General features: G+C 37.0%; 1 protein-coding gene across 2 annotated transcripts in view; it reads right to left on the bottom strand.

The window, feature by feature from the left end:
* Positions 1 to 26156, bottom strand: part of sfl (N-deacetylase and N-sulfotransferase sfl) — a 259871-nt gene that overhangs the window by 26603 nt on the left and 207112 nt on the right. For both annotated transcript variants that reach the window (XM_090159288.1, XM_090159289.1), the window contains one exon: positions 6278 to 6481. In XM_090159288.1, the coding sequence (XP_090015414.1) occupies positions 6278 to 6481 (204 nt within the window). The remainder of the gene's footprint in view (positions 1 to 6277; positions 6482 to 26156) is intronic.

The raw sequence follows: 26156 nt of genomic DNA, 5'->3' as shown, positions 1-26156 counted from the left end.
GAGTATGAATAAAAAGCGGAGCTAGACATGGCAATATTTTATTGGGCCATCAGCGTCGTCCTTTGAGAGAAGAGACATCGGACATTAAAACTTTTGAAAAATATTTCTCAATTTTGAAAAGACGAGAGAGAGAGAGAGAGCGTTAAGCCTGTCGAGCCCGAGAATGGAGAGTAGCTTTTTACTATCAACACTATATCAAAAGATCGTGGTTGCTTTGTCGTAAAAAGCGCAAATCCACGCCGGCCATTAACTGACAGCGCGGGATCGTCATAAAATGGCGTCATAAACTTTTCAATCCTGAAGAGCGAGAAATCACGCGGAAAGTAAAAAAAGAATGGTATAAAAAAGAAGTTTTGGTTGTAAAACTCTGGAGACTTTTGCGTAAAAACACACTTAGCTACAAAATATCTTCGAGTTTTTTGGTCGGGTTATTTATATCTATAGAGTATGAAGTGGAGGCTTTAAGAGTATCGCGAAATTTGTACGGTGGAAGTTATGAGGAAACTGTCGAAACGGTTAAAGGCGAGCCTATTCGGTTGCTGCAATTCAGAGGTTTTGGTCATTTTGGGAGAAATTGATCGGGAAATTGTCCATTTTAAGAAAGGAGGGATATGCGCGCTCCTCTCATTTTGAGCGAAAATGATCGGTAACATTTATTTTTAAAACGAGAGGAGCGCAATTTCCGACGCTCAAAAAAAGAGCGGAATGGCAGAAGCTCAGATTCCAACGCTCAAAGAAGAGCTAAAAGACAGGAGCGCCCTTTCAGACGCTCAAAAACAAAGCGAAAATACAGGAGCGCAGTTTCCGAAGCTCACAAGCAGAGTGAAAATACAGGAGCGCCATTTCCGACGCTCAAAAAAGAGCAAAAATACAGGAGCGCCATTTCCGACGCTCAAAAACAGAGCGAAAATACAGGAGCGCCATTTCCAACGCTCAAAAAAAGAGCGAAAATACAGGAGCGCCATTTCCGACGCTCAAAAACAGAGCGAAAATACAGGAGCGCCATTTCCGACGCTCAAAAACAGAGCGAAAATACAGGAGCGCCATTTACGACGCTCATAAAAAGAGCGAAAATACAGGAGCGCCATTTACGACGCTCAAAATGAGCGAATATACAGGGGCGCCATTTCCGACGCTCAAAAACAGAGCGAAAAGACCGGAGCGCAATTTCCGACCCTCAAAAAAAGAGCGGAATGGCAGAAGCTCAGATTCCAACGCTCAAAGAAGAGCTAAAAGACAGGAGCGCCCTTTCAGACGCTCAAAAACAAAGCGAAAATACAGGAGCGCCATTTCCGACGCTCAAAAACAGAGCGAAAATACAGGAGCGCCATTTCCGACGCTCAAAAACAGAGCGAAAATACAGGAGCGCCATTTACGACGCTCATAAAAAGAGCGAAAATACAGGAGCGCCATTTACGACGCTCAAAATGAGCGAATATACAGGGGCGCCATTTCCGACGCTCAAAAACAGAGCGAAAAGACCGGAGCGCAATTTCCGACCCTCAAAAAAGAGCCAAAATTCAGGAGCGCAGTTTCCGACGATCATAGAGTGAAAATACAGGAGCGCAGTTTGAGACGCTCAAAAACAGAGCGAAAATACAGGAGCGCCATTTCCGACGCTCAAAAAAAGAGCGAAAAGACAGGAGCGCAATTTCCGACCCTCAAAAAAAGAGCGAAAAGACCGGAGCACAATTTCCGACCCTCAAAAAAAAACAGCGAAAAGACAGGAGCGCAATTTCCGACCCCCAAAAAACCAGCGAAAAGACAGGAGCGCAATTATACACGAAATTTGGTTGCTTATAATAAATCAAATACTGTAAATATTAACATGACTTTTTTGTATAACCATTTTCGGACGACCTCTATCCATTTAAATGGTTTTAACCAATTTTAGGGTGGTGACAGTTCTCCTTTAAGCATTTTTACTCCAACTACGCTAATGCCAGGCACCACCCAAGTTATCTTGCGACTTTTAATGCCTTTAATTCACGTGGCCGGGTTACGCGTAGGAGGGTGGTAGCAAGCCCTTCATGCCACGCGAGCCAACTGCTCCTAACACTAAATTACTACCGTTAACCTCAAAAAGGTTTTATGGAAAGGAAAACCGAGTTAATTGGCTTTCCCGCTTAGGATTAGTCAAATTTAAATATTTTTATTTATTTAGCCAGTGGCGTAGCGAGGGGGGGGGCGGAGGGGCGGACCGCCCCGGGCGCCACCATTGGGAGGGCGGCAAAATTGACCATTTTTAGAAGGATGATTTTGGCGCGTTCATCCCTTCTACTTCGCCTCTCTTCCTATCCTCCTTGGAATTATGATTCCGCCCCGGGCGACAATGGCCCACGCTACGCCACTGTATTTAGCCCATATTATATTGTAAACATTTTGAAAACAGTATTTTCATATTTAGTCTTGATAGTTTCTTAGCGCTAAGCTATGTGGGTATCTATATAAGTATCCAAAATTGGAAGCGAACTTTAACCATATTGCCAGAAAGCTTGTCAAAAATGAACAAGAGGGTTAAGACTATACAGTATCGACTTCTTCACTTTCCGATTAACGAAACCACTTTTAAACTACTTGAAACTCCTAATGCCCGCTCCCCAAAAAAATATAATTCAATGGCGTAGACAATGGGGTTTAAGAGTTCATCCCCTCATTTGGGTCTCTAATAAAAGAATCTATGAATTCGGTTTTGTCAAACATTTAGGAGTCATGATAACTTGGCAATGAGGTACGTCAGCTATGTGTTTTCATCGAGGGGCAGGTCACTTCCTTGATTAACGACGCACCCCTCAAAAGATTAAATCCGATTTAATCGTGATTATTTTGATTAAATTCAATCACGATTAAGTTGATTAAATCACGTTTAATCATGATTAGAATGTTTAAATCTGATTTAGTCACGATTAAATGATTAAATTTGATTAAAATAATTAAATCTGTTTAAAATGTTTAAATCCTGATTAAAAAATTATATCGTGATTAGTATGATTAAATCGTACTTTAGTTTTGATTTTAATGATAAATTCTCGATTCGACCTATTATATTGATTAAATCGTGATTAAAATGATTAAATCGTTATTAAAATGATTAAATCTAATTAAAATGATTAAATCTAATTAAAACGATTCAATCTAATTAAAACGATTCAATCTAATTAAAACGATTCAATCTAATTAAAAAGATTAGATAATGATTAGAATGATTAAATCTCGTTTAAATGATTCAATCTTGATTAAAAAGATTAGATCATGATTAGAATGATTAAATCTTGTTTAAATCGTGATTAGATTTTTTAATCTTGATTACCCTGATGTAATCATTTTACTATGATTAAGACGCACCCCTCGGTTTTCATTACAAGGACGTTTTAATAATCTCGCGATTCCAGAATTAACGCGTTAACTTTTCAGCCATCATACCGCCGCCAAGATTGAAAAATTATTGATGTAATACACAGATAAAAAGTGATGCGAAGAAAAAAACGGGGCGTGGTTTATCTTCCAGGAATCAAGGGGCTGCTTACAAATTCTCAGTTAAAATATACGCGTTCTTGATATAACATCAATAAAGAAATGTCTTTCCAAAACCTTGCCTACATGTCTGCAAACGCGACGATGTCAAAAAAAGTGACAACGGGTGTCGCGAATTCATACGCTTCAACGGAGCGATAACATATTCTCGGCGCAAAAGTTTGAAAGCCGCACTAGCAAGAAATTGATGAATGCGTTCTGTAAAATTTTGTTGCCAATCCATCAAGTGTAACACTGAGCCCAGGGCATCCAACAGAGAGTGTAGTTTAATGGCCGTAGCCAAACGCTTAAGATAATCAGGCGCAGGCGGGAGGGAGGGAACTTTCAAATACGTCCGATGGTCTTCTCTTTAAAGCAATGGCTCGGACTAATACGAACAGAAAACAGTTTAAGGCACGGATGAGCCAAATCATTGTTACCCGAGACCACTAGCAAAGGCGGAGATTTTTCGCCTTCCGCCGGGAATATAGTCCGCTTGATAAAATGATCCCTCGAAAGTAATATTAAATTAAGAGTTGGGTTAAATATATTATCGAACACTAAGAATATTTTTATTTATACTTAAAGCAAAGTGGCGGTTCGACGTGAAGTAGCTATTTTTATCAATAGATGTCGCTAGCGTAGAAATAAAAAGAGGCGGTACTTATAGGTACCCCTCGCGTTGATTGGATCGTTTGTAAATTGTTCAATATCAACAGCAGTTATAAACAATATTTTTACACGGGATATATAATTTAGGTTTAAGTCCACTAAATAGAGTATAAGTTGTCTAACTATAATACTCTTCAATGGCTCTCTGACGACGTTATCATTTGGCTATTTTGAATTTTCCATACGTAGATGGCACCACGCTCTCCAGTACAGTCGCGTTTTTTGAAGAATCGGATAGATTCATGGCCATCTCTAATAACAGGGGCCTTTTCATAATACAGGTGGCAATGATAGAGGCCGGTAAATTTAATGGTTATTTAAATAAAATTATTTAATTTCAAATTTGAAGACAAACAGTGACGTATCTACTTAGACAGACGACACGTCATTCATATTAAAATTGGCTTCCACGATTAAAATAACATGGCAACCCTGTTTTAAAAGAACATATAACCAAATAAGTAGAGTGGTGGAGTGGTTAGCACTTTCACCTCGCAGCAAAGGGAACCAAGTTAGATCCCAGCTAGTGGCAATGGGTTTGCTTGGTTTTGCGCTTGTTGCAGCCTACTTCCAGGGGCTAGTAGGCCACACTTTGAAGCTCTTTAACTCATCGTAGGAAAATGGGACAAAAACAGGCATACTTCTCAACTCACCCCCTACAACTCCTTTAAATTTTTGTATAACCCTTTGAAATATCCTGTATAGTGAGAGCGCATGGTGATAAATTGTTCGAAATTGGTATACAGCTCTGAAAATTAATATACACGTGCCTTGAACTATATTCTCGACAACCTAAATTTTATTTTTCAAAAAAACCGACTGGAAAAACTTTTGTAAGCAAAAAACGCCCTTGTTGCCGAGGCCACGAGTTCTAAGTTGCACGACATCTCCGCAACTGTAGGAATAAAAACTGGTAAATCGCGTGTAGCTCGCGTGGTAAAGGTGGAAAGGTTATGAATTTTTTTATGGTGATACGTGTCATAGTACTACTTAAAACCTGATATGCCATTTTTCCCTATGGAGAAAACGAAAAATCGTTAAAAACGTCAAGTAAAAAAAATATCTCGATGTGGTTCCATATCAGGTTTTGAGTAGCACTGTGACACGTATTACCATAAAAAAATTCATAACTTTACCACCTTTACCACGTGAGCTACACGCGATTTACCATTTTTTATTCCTAAAGTTGCGGAGATGCCGTGCAACTTAGAACTCGTGGCCTCGGCAACAAGGACGTTTTTTGCTTACAAAAGTTTTTCCAGTCGGTTTTTTTGAAAAATAAAATTTAGGTAGTCGAGAGTATAGTTCAAGGCACGTGTATATTAATTTTCAGAGCTGTATACCAATTTCGAACAATTCGGGTATATTTTGTTAACTAGTATAACATACCAAATTATTATTATTTTTTTTAAATTTAATACCGAATGACTGTTGCGCAGAAATACATGACACAGTGTTAGGCCTACTCAAATGTGATGAGTCGATGAAAATCGGCAAAGTAAAGTAAAATTGAACTCTTAAAAGTGATATTTATTACTACCATAACTTTTATAATTACTGGAATAAAACGTGAACCCATAGCCCTACCCGTTGCAATTTCTCTACGGACTACCCGCTTTATTTCAGGTTTCATTTTGATTCTAGGTCAAGAGCGCCATCTTTTGAACGGAACACGAGCAATTTATTATATTAATAATTAATATTATATTATTTTTATAAATACGTTAATTTAATAATATTTGAATATCGCGTATAATTTCAATTTATAATTTAATAATTTAATTTCTATTTATATATGAATTATTTCGCAGTTATAGGAAGCTAACTGTTCTACGTCATACGACGTCACTCGTGTTTTTTCTTAATGAAATAATTCCACCCAACATGGCGGCTACAGCCAAAGCTACGGAGTGTTAGTACCCTATAATGTAGTTTTACTTATAATATCATAAAAACAAGAGTTTATAAAAAATATCGTTACAGTATTTTCCTTAAGTATATTTTGTATTCGTGAACGTTGCCGTTACTAAAACTTGCGATTCCGCTCACTAGATGGCGCCATCAAAATAAATAAAAAATATGAGTGTTTTACCTGAACATCGACGGGTTTCATGCGGGTGCTTTTCTCTCCGACGAAGATGTCGTCTATGTCGATGAGAACGTATCGATGAAGAGGCAGGCTCAATTTGCCGTGCGACAAGTACGAGATGCTGTCCAGGAAAAGCAACTTGTGCAACCAGAACTTCAAGCCGTTCCCGAATATGATCCTCTGGATCTTGTCGAATTTCCCGTGGTCCTACGGGAGATTAAAGAAAAACCATGTCAATTATCCAAAGAAATTTAAAACGTTTGTACTACGTCAAGAAAAATGCTGGTAGAAAGCCAAATATATTTAAGTTCAAACGCGTGTTAATTGTGCTTCAACTGTTACAGGACCTTTTTACGGAGAGGTTAGAGTATTCTCGGGTTTTTGCGCAACGCGTTCGTCAGGCATTTTCAGGAAAGGAAAAAATATGCCTGTGTTGTTTTGCGCGATCTATATTGGTATCCCAAACTAAATTTTAATATCAAATGAATAGTAATAATAATAATCAGCTAGGCTAATACCCAAGGCACCACCTGAGGCTTAAGTCATCGAGCGACTTTTAAAGCCATTAGTTCAGGTGGCCGGGTTACAATGCGTAGGAGGGTGGTGGCAAGCCCTTCATGCCACGCGAGCCAACAGCTCCCTACACTAACTATTAACGTTAACCCGAACACGTTTTTATGGAAGGGGAAACCGAAGAACTCGGGGGAAAACCTCATAAACCAGTGGGGAGAGAACTTGCAAACTCAACGCGGAAGGAGTTTTTCCAATTTTTCACTCAGTGCCACAACCTGGGATCGAACCCGGCTCCTCTTGCTGCGAGGCGAAAGCGCAAACCACTCCGCCACCCCATCATACAAGGAGAGAAAATGTTCTGGTACATAGTTCTTAGTCACTTCTATCATGAATCAATTTAACCCATGAATTTTGAACTCTATCATTAGCCACGGTATACTCCGAGAGAACGTAGGGCAGAGCCTATTTCCGCGCCACCCGAGTGATTTACTTTTTTAAGCCAATAAGAACGAATTCGGAAATTATGTAATTTTAGCGCAAGATAGTTTACGGGAGCAGAATAGCCTCGAAATGACTTGTCACTTATGGTTCGCGTTATTTTGTTAAAAATAAGGTTTACAGTTATATTTCTAGAATAAGTACACTAATAAATGAAGGAGTACGTGAAACTCCGATCTTTTGAAAGCAATTGTATTTAGTACCAGTGAGCTTTTAACAATTTAAACGTTGCTCTGTTATATTTTTATAATAATAAAAAATATTAAAAAAATACATGAATCTATTTAATTAAATAGATAAATACTTCAAAAAGGAAACATAACCATAACGCGCCATATTATAAATTGGCACCACTAGGGTATTCCAGTTGAATATTCATGCTTCTATGCATTCTTGAATTCACAAATTAGTTCCACTAGTGGTGGTTAGATGGCGCAGTGATAACGTCCCTTTCCTTTCCCCACCACCAGGTACGGATTACGCGGATTTCAATTCATAATACGCTGACCTCTCCATAAAATAATCCTGACTGTTAAAACAAAACCCAACGATCCTACATATTTCTCTTGCCAGTTGTCATGAAACGAAATCTCGAGTATACTTTTCACAATGTCAAACATAACTTAATTAGAAATACGGAGAACGAAAAGCATACACTAATTAAATTAAAATAAATTTCGTTAAACACATAAAATATCATATAACTCGCCAAATAAGAACGTAAAAGATTAATTTTATTTTAAAATCACTAAAGGTGACTTTACCACGAGCTGGTAAAAATCTTCAAAAAAAATAATAGAAAAATTAATAATAAAAATCTGCCAAGATACCATCGGCATATTTTTGGTTGAAATTTCTTATTTCAGTAACGGAGAGCGTGAACCGTCAAAATAAGTTTCGGAAGGCTAATAAGATTAAAACAACGAGATAGGACTGCAGCGGGGCAACGAAAAAAGACCGAAAAAACGTCTCAGCCGGAAAAAAATCACAATCTAAATCGAATTAAGGAGAGCGAGTCCACCCGCCAAAAAAAGCGACCCGGGTGCGAGCAATAGCCACTGCCGAAGCACCCGAAGTTCCTTAAAAAAAACGTTCAAAATTCAATTTCAAATCCTTTGCCGAAACAAAAGTTGCCAACGGACTCGTGACGCGAAAAAATATAAAAAAAGTATTAAAAGATGGTTATAATTATAACAATAGCTTCTCAGTTTTTAAATTAGGCGATATCATAATAATTTTGGGGCTCGTTGCAGTTGTGTACCTAAGCGCAAGGGTTGCTGGGTAATTATTTACGAAGCTACTACAAATAACAACGGTTCCCAATTTCATTGGCTTCATCTTAATACTTTTTCGGGGTCTATGAAATCGCAAAGTGATGGCTAGCCCTATTTTCTCGTGCAGGTAAGGTTTAGGTTAGGTGTAGGTGAAGGTTAGGTTAATGTTAAGATTAGTTTAAGGAAAGGTTTAATTTTAGGTTAAGGTTAGGTTAGGATAGGTTTAGTTCTAGGTTAAGGTTAAAAAAGGTTAGGATAGGTTTAATTAGGTTAAGATAGGTTTAGTTCTAGATTAAGGTTAAGTTAGGTTAGGTTTAGTTCTAGATTGAAGGTTAAGTTAGGTTAAGATAGGTTTAGTTCTAGGTTAAGGATAAGTTAGGTTAAGATAGGTTTAGTTCTAGGTTAAGATAAGATTGTTCTAGGTTAAGGATAAGTTAGGTTAAGATAGGTTTAGTTCTAGGCTAAGATAGGTTTAGTTCTAGGCTAAGATAGGTTTAGTTCTAGGCTAAGATAGGTTTAGTTCTAGGCTAAGATAGGTTTAGTTCTAGGTTAAGATAAGATTGTTCTAGGTTAAGGATAAGTTGGGTTAAGATAGGTTTAGTTCTAGGCTAAGATAGGTTTAGTTCTAGGCTAAGATAGGTTTAGTTCTAGGCTAAGATAGGTTTAGTTCTAGGTTAAGATAGGTTTAGTTCTAGGTTAAGATAGGTTTAGTTCTAGGTTAAGATAGGTTTAGTTCTAGGTTAAGGATAAGTTAGGTTAAGATAGGTTTAGTTCTACGTTAAGATGGATTTAGTTCTAGGTTAAGGATAAGTTTAGTTCTAGGTTAATTATTAGTTAGGATAGGATAAGTTTAGTTCTAGGTTATTTATTAGTTAGGATAGGATAAGTTTAGTTCTAGGTTAAGGATAAGTTAGGATAGGATAGGTTTAGTTCTAGGTTAAGATAAGATTGTTCTAGGTTAAGGATAAGTTAGGTTAAGATAGGTTTAGTTCTAGGTTAAGATAGGTTTAGTTCTAGGTTAAGATAGGTTTAGTTCTAGGTTAAGATAGGTTTAGTTCTAGGTTAAGATAGGTTTAGTTCTAGGTTAAGATAGGTTTAGTTCTAGGTTAAGATAGGTTTAGTTCTAGGTTAAGGATAAGTTAGGTTAAGATAGGTTTAGTTCTACGTTAAGATGGATTTAGTTCTAGGTTAAGGATAAGTTTAGTTCTAGGTTAATTATTAGTTAGGATAGGATAAGTTTAGTTCTAGGTTAATTATTAGTTAGGATAGGATAAGTTTAGTTCTAGGTTAAGGATAAGTTAGGATAGGATAGGTTTAGTTCTAGGTTTTATTATAAGTTAGGATAGGATAGGTTTAGTTCTAGGTTAAGGTTAAAAAGGTTAGGATAGGTTTAGTTAGGTTAGGATAGGTTTAGTTCTAGATTAAGGATCGATTTCGGCGACTAAGGATCGATTTCGGCGACTAAGGATCAATCACGGCGACTAAGGATCAATCACGGCGACTAAGGATCAATCACGGCGACTAAGGATCAATCACGGCGACTAAGGATCAATCACGGCGACTAAGGATCAATCACGGCGACTAAGGATCAATCACGGCGACTAAGGATCAATCACGGCGACTAAGGATCAATCACGGCGACTAAGGATCAATCACGGCGACTAAGGATCAATCACGGCGACTAAGGATCAATCACGGCGACTAAGGATCAATCACGGCGACTAAGGATCAATCACGGCGACTAAGGATCAATCACGGCGACTAAGGATCAATCACGGCGACTAAGGATCAATCACGGCGACTAAGGATCAATCACGGCGACTAAGGATCAATCACGGCGACTAAGGATCAATCACGGCGACTAAGGATCGATTTCGGCGGCTAAGGATCGATTTCGGCGGCTAAGGATCGATTTCGACGACTAAGGATCGATTTCGACGACTAAGGATCGATTTCGACGACTAAGGATCGATTTCCGCGACTGAGAATCAATAAAAGATTACGGAAGGTTCACAGCGCTTAGGATTCACGAACGAGGAAAACGAGTACAGCGATTAGAGAGCTATTTTGATTACACAATGATTCGAGCGATTACAGTTGAAATTTTTCACTCTCCAGGTAGATCAAAATTAAATCATTGCGCTCGCACTTATTTTTGTATACCAACTGTCCCCAAATATTTGTTAGCTGGCTACAGAAATCAACTATTTAAAGACACGTAGTTTGTGTGAATCGGTACGTTAGGAACACGGCGCATCGTTGAAAGAGAAGCGAAGTAATATCATTAATTTAGCGGGATCTCGCAGGAGGATGAAAGTATTACAAAAGAAGCGGAGTTAACGCGACTTTGATAATATTCAGGCAAGGAAGACTACACATAGGGGTGCGCGTTGCGGAGAAGACCTTCGCTGCAGATGCTGTCTTGAAAATGAATATTTAAACGCTAAGAAATCAATGCCGTTTCGACGTACACGCGCCTCCCGCTATCACTTCTAATAACTTATTAGATAGCCCGACCACCAGAAGGCGAATATAGAGGTTAAGCAGCCGCCGTTATGAACGTCTAGCTATCCACGATACGCTATTGACCACGGTTCATTCGACCTAACTTGGTAGTATTATCAGAGGTTTATAAGATGTTTCTTAAGATAGAAGTGCGCATCTATAGGTCCTTAAAGGGCCACGTAATCGTTCGAAATATTATGGTCGAGTTTCATGTAATTCAGGGTTGCCACAATATTTTAAGATTCAAATTCCCTGTTTTCCCTGGCCATTTTAAGATATTTTCCCTGACTTTAAAAATCCAAAATTAGACAATTTTTATCTTTATTTTTTACTTTAATCTGAAGTTTATAAATTGAAATCAACCTACATTTCAGTAAGGGATTATTATTAAAAATTAATAATTATTGGCGCTTGTACATTTATAATATGAAATCGACAAATTAAAAGACCACTGTGTGTACAATAAAAAGTTTTATTTAAAAACTTGACTAGTTTCATTCCTATATCCTAAATCCGTAGAAATATAGGAAATATATGGAAATCCTTAGAAATATAGGAAATATATGGAAATCCGTAGAAATGTAGGAAATATCTGGAAATCCGTAGAAATATATTAAATATATGGAAATACGTAGGAATTTTGGAAATATATGGAAATCCGTAGAAATATTGGAAATATCTGGAAATCCGTAGAAATATAGGAAATATCTGGAAATCCTTAAGAAATATAGGAAATATCTGGAAATCCTTAAGAAATATTGGAAATATCTGGAAATCCTTAAGAAATATTGGAAATATCTGGAAATCCGTAGAAATATAGGAAATATCTGGAAATCCGTAGATATATTGGAAATATCTAGAAATCCTTAAGAAATATTGGAAATATCTGGAAATCCTTAATAAATATTGGAAATATCTGGAAATCCGTAGAAATATTGGAAATATCTGGAAATCCGTAGAAATATAGGAAATATCTGGAAATCCGTAGAAATATTGGAAATATCTGGAAATCCGTAGAAATATTGGAAATATCTGGAAATCCGTAGAAATAGGAGAAATCAGGAATCTTGGTAATAGGTCATGACGAGATTTGAAGTAACAGTGTCAAATGTAAAAATTACGAGCCATAGGGAAATGGCCGTATTTATAAATGCAAAATAGTTTAAGAAAATCACCCTTTGATGTATGAAATAAATTTTTAAAAACCGTTAAATAATGTACTTTTGATATTAGGAAATTCAGCGTATCGGCTGGCTTAACTTTAACTCTCATTACAAAGCGTGTAAGTGTGTCTATTCCTCAGAGAGCGTTATTCGCGTTACTGCTCTGGTTTAATAACGAAACTAGAGATAAATTTCCAGCGGCATTAAAAGTTGACTAATAATTAATGAACACTTCATAGAGGGAGCCACCTAAAACTATATATCGCCCCCCACCGGCGTACTTTTAAGGACTTTTAAAATAGATAGACATTTTTAATTCCACTTTTCGTTCTACAAACGCTGTGTTGAATATTAGACTGTAGTCAGAGAGGTGCGTCCAGTTAAATTGCCAGTGTGGTCAGAGTTCCCCGTCCAAACTTATACGGAACTTCCTAATTTTAAGTTAACTGAACAGCTTTCGTGGGCGTTTCAACGCCGCAAAAGATTAAAACGTTCCTTCACCAAATAATAAAGTGTTAATTAAAGCAAAAGTAGATTCCATTTCGGAACCACTTTATCGTAAGTGATACGAGAACTTGAAACCGTAAACTTTTGAAATGGACGGACCGACAAATTGTCATATTTCACGCCCTATAAATAGGTAGATCGAAAGTGGTCACGGGTAACGTCATTAGAGGCATAATTTTTATTACTCGGAATCTTACTAGATGGCGCTAGCAGTTTGAAAGAAAAGGTAAATTAGATACGAATTGCGATAAATATTTTGTTCGTGTTTATTATTTGAGTTGAACTTCCGTTTATAGTTTTTAGATAAAATATTGATTAAAGGGAATATAACCTCAGGTTTTAGGTGTGGAACACCAAACTTCGACCATTTCCCGCTCCCTCCTATGACTTTAGATAAATTTGGCGCTGTTTAGTGACTTCCCGTCAAAATTGCTTACATAAAAAAGCATAAAAAATTAAAAACGACTTGAGGTTATATTCCCTTTAAAATAATTTTAGAAGTTATTTTCTTAATAAATGAGTAAGCATATATTACCTTCCAATCATTTACTCTCTTAGCGCCATCTGGTATTAAATAAAACCACTAAAATCGAATTTCCAATGGCTTCACTCTAAATGTTTATTTCCATGTAAGCAATTTGTAAATCGATAAATATCATCAAAATTACATTGTTAGAGATATGTTATTGTTTGTAAAAGTTAAATTTAATTTCCGATATTGTTTTAAAAATTATTATTTTTTTATTCTGTCCACTAGTTGCAAGATCAATTTTGTCAACGTTGGTTTGAGCCAGTATTTTAACGTAATTTATTATTCATTTAATACTCCGGAAAGAGAACCGTTTTTCTTAAATTGATTGGAAAAACACTCAAAGATCATATTTAAATTACAAAGTTAAATATAACCTTCTGCTGTTTGCCACCATATAAAACCACGTTTGAAATTTAAATATCTTTGCACGTTTGTCCAATCAATACAGATTTGGGAAAGCAGGCCTTAATCCCCTTCTATAAATTCCTTCTTTTGGGAATTAAACAAGGACAGATAACACCTGGAAAACCCGCCAACCACATTTCTTGGTTCAATAAGTAGATATACGAGTTAAAAACTTTTATTTATTTCTAGGTAAAATTTTTCTTCAATTTGAAATATTGCTATGTTTAAATATTTGTATAGACTAGCGGCGAAAAATGTAACGAACGGCTCTATTCGTCTGCTCGCTGATTAAGCGAGTTTCAATAATATCTGACACACGCGCAGTTAGACGAAAAAGCCGACGAGGATGGTAATGTGACGTCATACCGCAGCGTACCACGTTAATAGCTATTTTTAAAGCCGATAGATGGCGGGGCGGTTATTGAAACTCACTAACTTATTTTCAAACAGGGTTCGTACGAAATTTTCGAATTTCAAATCCCTGACTTATCCAGGTTATCCCTGATTAATTTTTGCAATGTCCCTGACCTTTTTGATAATATTCTTGCTAATTTTTATCATTTCATGTTTTCATAGGTTAAAGTACAAAGTGAAATAATATTTTTTAAATAACACAAAATGAATTATTTTTTATAAGAGCATACTGATAGTGTATCTCTCCTCTCTCGGGAAAAGGTGCCAGTCACGAGCGGGCAAGAGAAGAAACTTCATTTTCTCTGCAAGGCAAAGTTTGTTGGCTAAGAAAATCCCAGACTTTTTTCGCCAAATTGTAAATTCCTGACTTATCTAGGTACGAACCATATCAAAACCTTCATAAACGAACCACTCCAGCAGCTATTTAATCGGACCATACAGGATCCATACCTCTACTTGGAATGCTTATCCTGCCGCATCGCGTATGGTAAGAGCACTCTGACGGCTTTGGCCCCGCCTACGAGATAAAAAATCCCTTCTGCTCCCCTCTCACGTTGTTGTTTGTTAAGTTAACATAGTGACGTCAAAAAAAAACCGTCAGCCACATCGAGGCGAAAACCTGCCGCGATAAGCATTCCAAGTAGAGGTATGGATTCCCGGACCATAATATGGAGTTAAGCAGATAAATTTAGGAGTAAGAAGTTCCATTTTGTAATTGTAGATGGCACCTAGGAGCAACTAACACAACACCCCACACAAGGAGAACGCAACTTGTCAAAAGTCGTGGATTTTCTCGTGTACATTTTTCATTCGTTAGACGCTTTAGTGCCTGCTGCCGTCGGTAGGGGTAAATTCGGAAATTGCCTTCCCACATTCCGTAAAACGTTCAGCGTAAAGGTTCGTCCAATGAAATTTGTACACGACACTGCGTTACCGTGTTTAAAGGCTAGCTGCGTTCTCCTTGTGTTTGTTGCTCCTAGATGGCACTACATTTTATACACACGTGGACTAAACGCTATTCACGTTGGCTACCAAAAATATCTATAAACAGGCGTGTGTTCATTTATTCTAAAGTTACTTATTTATCTCGCTAGAAACACTCATATTTTGGGTATTAATTAATTATTTCGACCAACTTACGAGACACTTTTGGCACATAATTATAGGCTTTGAAGTAGAGTCGCGGACTAAAGCAACTCTATTTTGTAAAAGGAAAGTTAAAAACTTTTTGTTGAAGAGTAGCTTCCGTTATTTTCCAAAAGCATTTTCTCGTTTCTGATTTGAAGCTGTACAAACTTTGTAAATGATGGCGTAAGGAAGCGAGATAATTCGGCGTTCTTGAGAAATCACGCTATACACCTTTTTGATAAATCTTAGAAGAAACAATTAGCCATATTTCAAAAACCGCGAAGCAAGAAGAAACGAAACCGAGCGGCACCTACGAGAGATCATTAATAAACATTGTTTCGCGGTGAAATATAATGAACGGCCCGGCCACCAGATGGCGATAACAAAAGGAAAAGGGGAGATCGAGAGTTCCGTTAACGAATTTTTAAACTGTAAATTAATGCGGACCAAGATTCCTACCGATCCGTTGCTATTAATTCACTTAACGACACCACCAGCTGATGGTGAACAGTTCATTTCTAGCACCATTATTACACTCGAAACAAAGGTCTATCGCGAAGGGTGGTGGCTGGGAATATTTCCGTTCAATTTAAAAAAAAATTGATGTCAGAAGTATATTTCCTGCGAGAAGTACCCACAAAGTCAATCCGTTAAACCATATAATGAATATACAAAAATAAAGGGGGTGGAAATATAGATTTCCAGGACTTTCATAGATGTCGCTCTCCGGCAGCAAACGACCGCTGCAATTTCGAATTTCTAGATATAGGGATATGGTAGCGTACAGCAAAATAGAATAAGATCTATACCATCTATTTCCGAGGCTTAATTAAAAAATTGTGTCTAGACTACAATTCTTAAGGAAACTTCGGTGGATTGCTAATAATGAGTAATCCTGCTGATACAAGTATTTAGCTTTTATATCATTCATAAATACCTGAGAATTTCTTAGGATAAATAGCCTACTCCAACTCCGCCATATAGAGTGCTTTCGTCTGATACGATTTTGAAAACTTGTAACGTCACAGCTGTAGTTACCGTTTTTTATCAATAGGCAAATTACATTGGTGACGTCGTAAATTTCGAATTGAAAGCACTCTGAGGTCACGTGTGGATGTTAGTTTTATCTAGGAGCAACAAACACAAGGAGAACGCAGCTAGCCTTTAAACACGCTAACGCAGGGTTGTGTACAAATTTCATTGGACGAGCCTTTACGCTGAACGTTTTACGGGTGGGGGGGGGAAGACAATTTCTGAATTTTCCCCTCCGACGGCAGCAGGCGCTAAAGCGTCTAGCCAATGAAAACTGTACGCAAGAAAATCCACGACTTTTGACGGGTTGCGTTCTCCTTGTGTGGGCCGTGCTGTGTTTGCTGCTCCTAGGTTTTATTGTACTGTTAATGATAAGAGCGCGTGAATTTTTTTATTTAAGAGATCACGTGCAAAATTGCACGAGTCATTTTATATTAAAGTATTGAACAGTGCGTGCAACCAAAATACCACTTTTAAATAATATTACAGGGAATATAACCTCAAGTCGTTTTTTATGTTTTTTATGCTTTTTTATGTAAGCAATTTTGGCGGGAAGTCACTAAACAGCGCCAAAAATATCTAAAGTCATAGGAGGGAGCGGGAAATGGTCGAAGTTTGGTGTTCCACACCTAAAACCTGAGGTTATATTCCCTTTAAGAGCTTAATAATAATAATCAGCTAGGCTAATACCCAAGGCACCACCTTAGGCCTAAGTCATCATGCGACTTTTGAAGACTTAATTCAGGTGGCCGGGTTATAATGCGTAGGAGGGTGGTGGCAAGCCCTGCATGCCACGAGATCGAGCCATCAGCTCCCTACACTAACTATTACCGTTAACCTAAGCAAGTTTTTATGGAAGGGGAAACCGAAGAACTCGGGGGAAAACCCCTTAAACCAGTGGGGAGAGAACTTGCAAACACAACGCAGAAGGAGTTGTTCCGAGTTTTCACCCAGTGCCACAAGCTGGGATCGAACCCGGCTCCTCTTGCTGCGAGGCGAAAGTGCTAACCACTCCGCCACCCCACGATACGATTTTAACCACGTGATCGCCGAAAAAGAGAGACACCTAACGGAAAATAGGTGCAGATTCAAAATGTCATTTAAAAAAAACCTATGGCCTGCAGTTCTAGGCCTAGTATTTAGAAGGCAGTGAGCTGACAAAGGTTTATTACGAAATGTGGTAGGTAGAAACGTCGGAAATTCTAGATACACGAATTAAAATTTGGTCTGTTCTAATAATCTGGTTATGATCAAAATATTGCCAATTGAATAATATGTTTTACACATGCCATGAACTTTGACCTCAAAACTCTTAGGTTAGAGTTCGAATTTCAAAGTTTAGGCTTCGACTCAATACAATAAGTACCTATGTTATATTGTTGTAATTCGAATCCAAGAACCGATTTAGCTCATATCTTCGGTAATACGTTGTTATACCGACGCCCAGCCATCTTGATTTTAGGTCTAGAGCGCCATCTTTTGAAAATAATTTTCATAAAATTATTTTAATCATTATTATTATATTATTTTTTTTAATAAATACGTTATATTTTATAACATTTGCATATCGCGTATAAATTATATTTGTAGTTTAATAATTTATGAATAATTACGTAGTTTTTTGTAATTTTACTCAGAATTAAATATTATTATAAAAAGAACTCAGTTTATGAAAAATTATCGTTACGATGGCTAAAAAACACTTAAATAGGAAATAATGCAATTTAAGCAGCTAAAATGGACACTATACACCCAGGTCATTCAATTGCGTGTTCAATTACGTAAAATATAAAAATTACAAATCTAAGATATATTTATTAATAGGTCATACTTTTCCATGTAATGTTTTAATGAAATCAATAAAAGATTTTATTCACAATTTTTACCTCTTTTGTAAACTAGACGAATAACATCCCCGAGGCTGCAAAAATACTGATATTTGATTGGTAAGCGCCTCAATAGGAGGAGCTACTTTGAAATGATTAAACGTATTAGATCAAACGAGGAGTTGAAATTACAGTTGGAAATTGAGAAGTTAGTTCGGAACAATAAGAAAATGTAGGTTTCGCTAGAAATTAATCAGAAATCCATTTGAAGCCTATAAATTTCAGCCCCAAAATTTGGCGAAACGCTCGTAAATAACACATCCACGAAACAACAACATTTCCCGTTTTGAGTAATCGTGGCTTTGATGTACCGCAAATAGGCGCCATTGGGCGCGCGCCAAAATTGGCATCAAATGACATTATAATGAAGGCCCCGTTTTCCGAAAAGGGCCAGTAGGGGGCCCCGTCGTCCGAGTCTACCCCCAATTAAAATGGCTCCCCTTCGCCAAATTATAATCAATAAAACAGCTCCCGCTCGTCCGATGCTTGGAAAATTGGAGCCAGGTATTTGTGTTTGTACGATTCAGAATTAATACGTATATTGGGGCGATAGGGGGCGCTGTCGGGCGAATTACACGCTGGGGGGTTGGACTTCTCTTATTCCAGTATCTGGGGCCTTTAATTACCCTCCGATCGAAGATTACCGAACAGCGGGGTACGAATGGTCAAAGGGGGTACAGTCGCCGACGTGGAGTTAAATACGTTATCGTATCGAGGTGGCCGGTGAACGTTCGCGTTTGACGTAATTTAACGCGGGACGGGAAACGCTAAAGTAAGAGTCGTAGCTGTTGAAATTAGCATAATGGGCCATATTCGCAGTTTAGAGAATGGTAAGGTATTAATTACCTTAACGCCGAGTCCACTCTAAATGTTCGCTAGACTTAAACGAGCAATTCGACCATTGATTTGAGAAGCCAATTTTACAATATGCCTAATTAGGCTTCTGTTTTCATTATCGTCAATTAAAGTTTTGGCCCGATAATAGATCAAACGTAAACCCACTTGGCCTTAGAAGTGTTGGATTAGCGGGGAAAGAGACATCCAGGGGCCAGGATTCCCGTATTAAGACGCCGGCCAGCACAGACCCGCAGCGGGAAAAGGCCATCGCTCACGGCGCCCAAGCCTCCCAGAATTGGTTTGGCCGCCTTCATTTTTAGCGATAACGACCCGCAGCGTCTACACTAAGCCCAGAGTCCTTTTCAATTTTAGATTATTTCAAATACGTTAATGTATGTTGACTATTTATCACGAATATCCGTGTGGATTTAAATTTTCAGGATTATAATTTTAAAACGTGTATATCTATAATTCCCGAATTTCACATTTATGACGTTCACGTTGCAAACACTTTCGAAGGATCCGGACTTTAATTCAGGATGGTTTCCTTAAAGTTATTTTAGGAAAAATATTAAATGGTACTCTGGGCCCCGGTTCCAAGACTTTGCCTAGGGCCCGCACTTTGGAATGATCCGGATTCTAAAGGTCGGTTTCTTTCAAGTAATTTTATATTAAATGGTACAAGGGCGCCCTTCAAAAACACTTTGCCTAGGTCCCGCACTCTCGACGGATCCGGATTCTTAGGGTTGGTTTCCTTAAAGTTATTTTAGGAAAGACAGTGGCGTAAATAGCGCCCCCGAAGACGTTTATGATTAAAAACGGTGCTATTTAAAAGGCCCCCCCGAGTCTTTTTTTTGGAAAAATATTAAATGGTACATTGAGGCCTGGTTAGACGAATTGATTAGGTCCCGGAAACAGAGGTGGGCGCGCTCTGAGCTCGAAAGAGTGCGAGAGCTATTTTTGAGCGCGAGCTCCACTCTCGGACATGAAAAGAGAAGAGCGCGAGCGCCGCCGTCTAGCTCAATATTAAAGAGCGCGAGCTCGGAAAATTCGGTTTTGCCCATCTCTGCCCGGAAACCTGCTCCTAGTCCACATTAAGCCTTGTCTCAAACTAATCAAGTTTCGTGGACAAATTCTCCAAGATATTCAATCCATTTCCTGTTAAGTCTATATACCGAGTGGGTTTCCGTTGTTTCGTTTATTCTGCGCGTCACCTTAGCGACAGCGACAGCCAATGAATTACGGCTGAAGTCTTACATTCGAAATCCGACCCGTTTCTCCAGGCGCATTCGCGGCACGGTACCAATGGAACCTTAGACATTCCATGTTGGGAGCTGATGGCTATTGTGGCATAAAGGGTTTGCCACTACCCTCTACGCATTGTAAACCGGCTACCTGAATTAATGGCTTAATCGCTCGATGGCTTAGGCCTAAGGTGGTGAGTTGGGTATTAGCTTAGCTGATTATTATTACTATTAATACGACATTGGTTTGAATATAGCGCCACCTACCGTAGCTTCTGATAAACTTGGTGGCAGAAATTCGTTGATCGACAATAAGCATTTAACTTTATACTTCTTTTAACCATGGACCCAGAATCCTTTAGAGGGTTTCACGGCTGGACAAGGTAAGCGTGGCCTAAATCGATAATGCTACCACTTTGAATAAGTATTGATAGTTAGTGTAGGGAGTTGTTTGCTCGCGTGGCATGAAGGGCTTGCCGCCACCCTCCTACGCATGAATTTATGGCTTTAAAAGTCGCTTGATGACTAAAGCCCAGTTCACACTATACATTTAATTGGACCACTTAATGGTATCCAACTAATTGTAAGCAAGAAAATTGTATAGTGTGAACAGAAAGAGTGGGAGTTATTGTTACAATTTTTCTGTTCACTCTTTACAATTTTCTTGCTTACAATTAGTGGGATACAATTAAGTGTCCCATTTAATTGTATAATGTTGAACTGGGCTTTAGGCCTAAGGTGAACCTAGCTGATTATTATTATTATAAGGTAAGTCAGAAATCAATAAACCCAAATTAATTCAAATGTTGCGTGATTTCCTGTTACTTCGTATTAAAGCTTGCATTTTTGAGACTGAATAGTGATTCTTCGACACAGAAAAGTAAGCTTTCTATTGTTTTTGATTTTTTAGAATAACTACATAAGATGACAGTCAGGTGTCTTGAACACGAAACTTTGGCATGGTAAAATATTTAATTTTTTTAAGGTTTTTATTATGTAACTTAAATATTTTCTTTTCTTTTAAATTTAAATATACATATATAGGAGCTAGTGATTAGTTATATTTACCAACCTGAAAAAAAACGACTATCTTTAGAATCGACTTGTAAATATTTGTATCTCCGAATTTTTAAAAGCAGCTTATGTTTTTAAAACTAATATTTATTTTGCAAAGAAAACAAAGCTATATGCTGTCAACGCGTAGCTACAAAGATAACGCAAATCCAATGATTTGAAATAAACTAAAAATAATTTAAGATTTTAACGAAATGAAATAAAAACCAACCAAAGATTGCGAACTAAATTTAAAATTAATACTAAGAGTTGCAAAATAAAACAACTTAAAAAATTTAATTTGGTGATATGATTTTAAATAAATGATTAAATAAAATGTTACGAAATAAAGGAACTTTGTAATTTCGATTAAACCATTTTTAATCAATAGTTAAATGAAACGTGGTGATTAAACCATGTTGAATAAATAATAAAATAAAAAGTTATTAAATAAAAGACTTTGATAATTTTGAAATTTTTAATAAACCGTTTTGAATAAATAATGAAATAAAAGGTTGCGAAATAAAGCAGCTTGAAAATATGGAAATTTGTATTAAACCATTTTGAAGAAATAACTAAAGAAAATGTAACGGAATAAAAGAACTTGAGAATTTGTAATAAGCCACTTAGGCGTGTCGCGACGAGTTAGAACGGCCGCTAGATGTCGCAGGCCCGTCTATTAAAAAACCCTAACCACAAAGCAACGCTTTAAAAGCCTATTAAAGCTTGGCGGTTTCGTCGATAAACAAGAGAATATTCGGGCCTGGCCAAACCAAGAAGTCTGGGCCCCCGTAATTTAAGCCACGGCCAATTAGAAAACTACGGAAAAGCGGCGGTTATTTATTTGGCGCCAAATCCCAAAGCCAATTTATTCACGTCAGCCGCCGAAAACGCATTAGTTTACATTAAGGAACGTCCCAAGCAAGCACCGTTCTCTATCTAACGTCCCAAAAAAAGGCGCCGTTTGTTTCAATTAGAAGGAGCCCGTTTCGCCTAACGAGCTGATCTTTTTTGCTCACCCGTTATTTGATTTTTTATTTTCGAGTCTTCCGAGGGATTTTTAGCATCTAATAAACGGGAAAACTTTAAGCCTTTCAAGAATTTATCACTCGTTGCTTAACTAACGTCCTCGGACGCTTTTTAAAACTCCGCCGTCACCCATTAACGAAGATTTTTATTTAAGGAATATCTTTAATTGAATCGCTGGAGGTCCCAAATTAATAGAATGATTTGAGGGAAAATGGACGCTTTGTTTTTTAATAATTCCTTTATGGAAACATTTTCGGGGACTTGAAAAAGAAACTACTTTATTCGAGTGTAAATGGGGATTCAAGTGTTGGTATTTCTTTCAATTCTAGTTTGAGATTGTAATGAGATAATTTCATTAGGTATTTTTTAAGTGGCTTTTGTACAAACAATGTAAAATGTTATACGGATGAAGTTATTAAAAGTAAAATAAATATTTTAAAATACATATATTTAATTAAAATTCGAATAAATTGGAATTACGGAAGTTAAATATCAACTTAAATAGATAAAAAATTAGTTAAATTAGGGAAAACGTTAATGTTCAATGCAATTAGGCTCCCACCAAAATCTGGATATAAATTAGGGAAATAAGGGACTTTTCGCAATAAAATTATTTTTTTGAATAAAATTCCGAAACTCTGTCATAGGATTTAAGAAGGCTTCCAAGTTTGTGGCCCCACCTTGCGTACTATTTTATCATTAATTATCAGATTCCATAAAAACTTGTTGTGTAGTGAGTGTAGGGAGCTGTTGGCTCGCGTGGCATGAAGGGCTTGCCACCACCCTCCTACGCATTGTAAGCCGGCCACCTGAATTAATATCATTAAAAGTCGTTTGATGAGTTAGGCCTAAGGTGGTGCCTTGGGTATTAGCCCAGCTGATTATTTTGTAAACTATTTTTGAGCAGATGTTTAAACATATTTTAAGATTATGTTGTATTCCCTGGATTACATGAAAATAGGGTACTTTACTGACCAAATCTAGATTTTAGGGTAGATTATGGACCTTGAAGAAAAATAGGGACCCGGTGGTGCCCTGTCAATGACCAAACTAGTAACAAAATACAGAGTTAAAGGCCAAATTAAAAAATAAGATCTTTATTAACGAAATTATCCTAACTTCTGAATTAGTTTTTAATGATCACATTTGAAATTCAACTATATTCCAAACTGCATACGAACAGAAGTATAAATATAATGTCAGCCAGTGGTTCTTTTTTAAAATACGGCAATGAAACCGACACGAAGTATAGGTGATTCTGAAATATAATATCGACAAATACATGTACAAAAGAGTTAATTTTATGGGCGCGCGCTCTTGATTTATTTGCAGATTGTGGCTCGCGCGCTCAAATACTTTAACCATACAACATAAAGTAACCAAATCATGTGACCACCGATCTGTTTCGGAATCACCTATTAAATAAATAAATTGCCTGCTAACCGGCGCTACGGCTTATTTTTAACGTAACTAGCGCCAATCATACCTAGCTTCTGTTAAACCTGTGGCAGAAATGAGAAATTCGTTGATCCACAATAAACACGAAAGTTCATTATCTCTTTATGGGAGTAAATCTTGATTTTTAGGCTGGGTTTAGGGGCTTTGAAAGAAAAATAGAGACTTTTAGATATTCTAAGAAATGTCGTTAGAGATAGTTCCTAAGCTTTAAGAAATGCCGTGAGACTTTCAAATATAAATTAAATTCAACAAACGCTAGTCTGTGCGTAAATGTAAAAATTAAAAAGTAGACAATTGGCTAAAGATGTTAAGGTTCATTCTGGATTGGGCAGATTTAGTGATGAGCATTAAAAATGGGGGTCCGTCCGGGATGAGTTGCAAAAACTCTCGCAAAGTACTACCCAGAAGACGGTTTCGAGAAACCAGTGAAGAGCGAGGTTAGTTACAACGGGGTCAAGTCCAGTGGAAAGAAAAAATCCAGAGTCTGGCTTCGCCTTCATTCTAATGGATCGGGCGAGTAATAAACAAAGACTAACAAACTGCCGAATGACGCCGACGAACGCAGATAGTAGGAGCTCGTAAAACTACCCTCTTAAGTAACTCAGTCAGCACCTCGTAAAAAACTTCGGGAGACAGCCGGTCCCTCGGAAGCCCCTCACACCCACTAACCCACTATGTTCACAACATCTAATAGCTCGGGAAGTCACTAGATAAATTAGGAGAAAAATACACTTTTCATGATAAAAATACAAGGGGTCCGACATTTGTACAAATCCCGTACATTCTAGAGAAAAAATGATTTTAGAAATCTTGATATCAACTTGAAAATCTCGAAATTTGTGCGAAAATCAGTTTCAAAACCTTAAAATCGGTCTAAAATCCAGACATCAACGCGAAAATTGCGCTCTGAAATCTCAAAATCAATTGGATTTCTGAAATAACTTAGAAATAAAAAAATTGTGAGACAGATTTTTGGAAAATATAGGATAATTTCTGTTGAAATTGCACAAACATATAAGTTTAAAAATTTAAAATACTTTTAAAGATAATGTGGTTTAGTAATTTCGCTGTGCTCTTAGGGTGAAAAAAATTGTTTTGAATCTGAGTGACATGCTACTTAAATGTAATTTGTTCGAGATGCTTTCTATAGATTGTCATCTATACCAAAACACAATTGCAAGGTATAAAGTACGAAATTCTATTAAAATTACTAGAAAAGATAGGATAAATTTCAATAAAGTTACCGGAAAATATAGGATAAATTCAATTAAAATTACAGGAAAATGTAGGATTAATTTCATTTAAATTTCAGGAAAATATAGGATTCATTTCATTTAAATTGCAGGGAAATATAGGATAATTTCCATTAAAATTACACGAAAATATAGATTTCAAGTACTTATGGAGTGAAAATCCGGGTTTTTAAAGGGAATTTGGTTTAATAATTGGTTGAGCGAACGAAGAATTCTAATACTTCTAAAATTATTTCTAAATTTGTAGATTTTGATATCAAGATTCAAGACAGAATTCTAACAGGTGAAGCCCGAAAATTCCCCAAACATAGGAAAATAGTGTAATTATTGAAAATGTAGGAAATATTAAAAAATATAGGAAGTGTGGTGACCCTGAAATCGCGCGAAGGGAAGGAAGCATTATTGCGAAGTCATTAAAGGTTCGAATTAAATTTATTCTAGGTGGCGCCAATTTAAAACTTTGGCGGGAATGGTGTTAATACTCGCTGATTTATTATAAAAAACTTTCATTTTTATGCGGAAACTAAAAAACAAAGTTTAACACATTCTTCATAAAAATATCTACGTTGATAATATAATTTGAAATTTGGCCACTAACAGCGTTACCCTGTGAAAGGATCTTTCCCTTTATCGATAGTATTGGTCTACAAGGATCAATTTCATACTTTAGATCTAACTTAATTATACCAAAAGCAGACTTAGTTTTCAAACGTAAAATATCGAATATTTATTTAATTTTTAATACCAAGTTGTAGCTATTGTGAATCGTTATTAATTAGGTTTCAACCATTTTTTAAACTGTCCTTAAACAGTTAAAGGTCTAGGTTTTCTTCTGCCTGTGACCCTTTAAATTTACTTTCCATCCAAGCAAATACCCTGGTGGTAGGCCAACGTGTTCTGCTGTTGGCTTACCACCAGGGTATTTGTTTGGGTGGAAAGAAAATTTAAAGGGTGACACGCGGAAGAAAACCTAGGCCTTTAAGTATAAAATATTTTAATAAAATGGTGGTTTTACTCTGATCAATTGAAAATAGGGTCCTTTGGGTGTGGTTTAAGGACCTTAAAGACTTTTTGGTGTTCAATAACCAATGATTATGAAATTGAATTGAATTTACTTCTGGGGAAAATGTGCTGTCTGAAGGGAAAATATC

This window comes from Leiobunum rupestre, chromosome 9, assembly GCF_980474605.1.
Source record: "Leiobunum rupestre chromosome 9, qqLeiRupe1.1.hap1, whole genome shotgun sequence".
Taxonomy (NCBI): domain Eukaryota; kingdom Metazoa; phylum Arthropoda; class Arachnida; order Opiliones; family Sclerosomatidae; genus Leiobunum; species Leiobunum rupestre.
The sequence above is the reverse complement of the archived record's forward strand: the minus strand, read 5'-3'. Positions and strand labels throughout refer to the sequence as shown.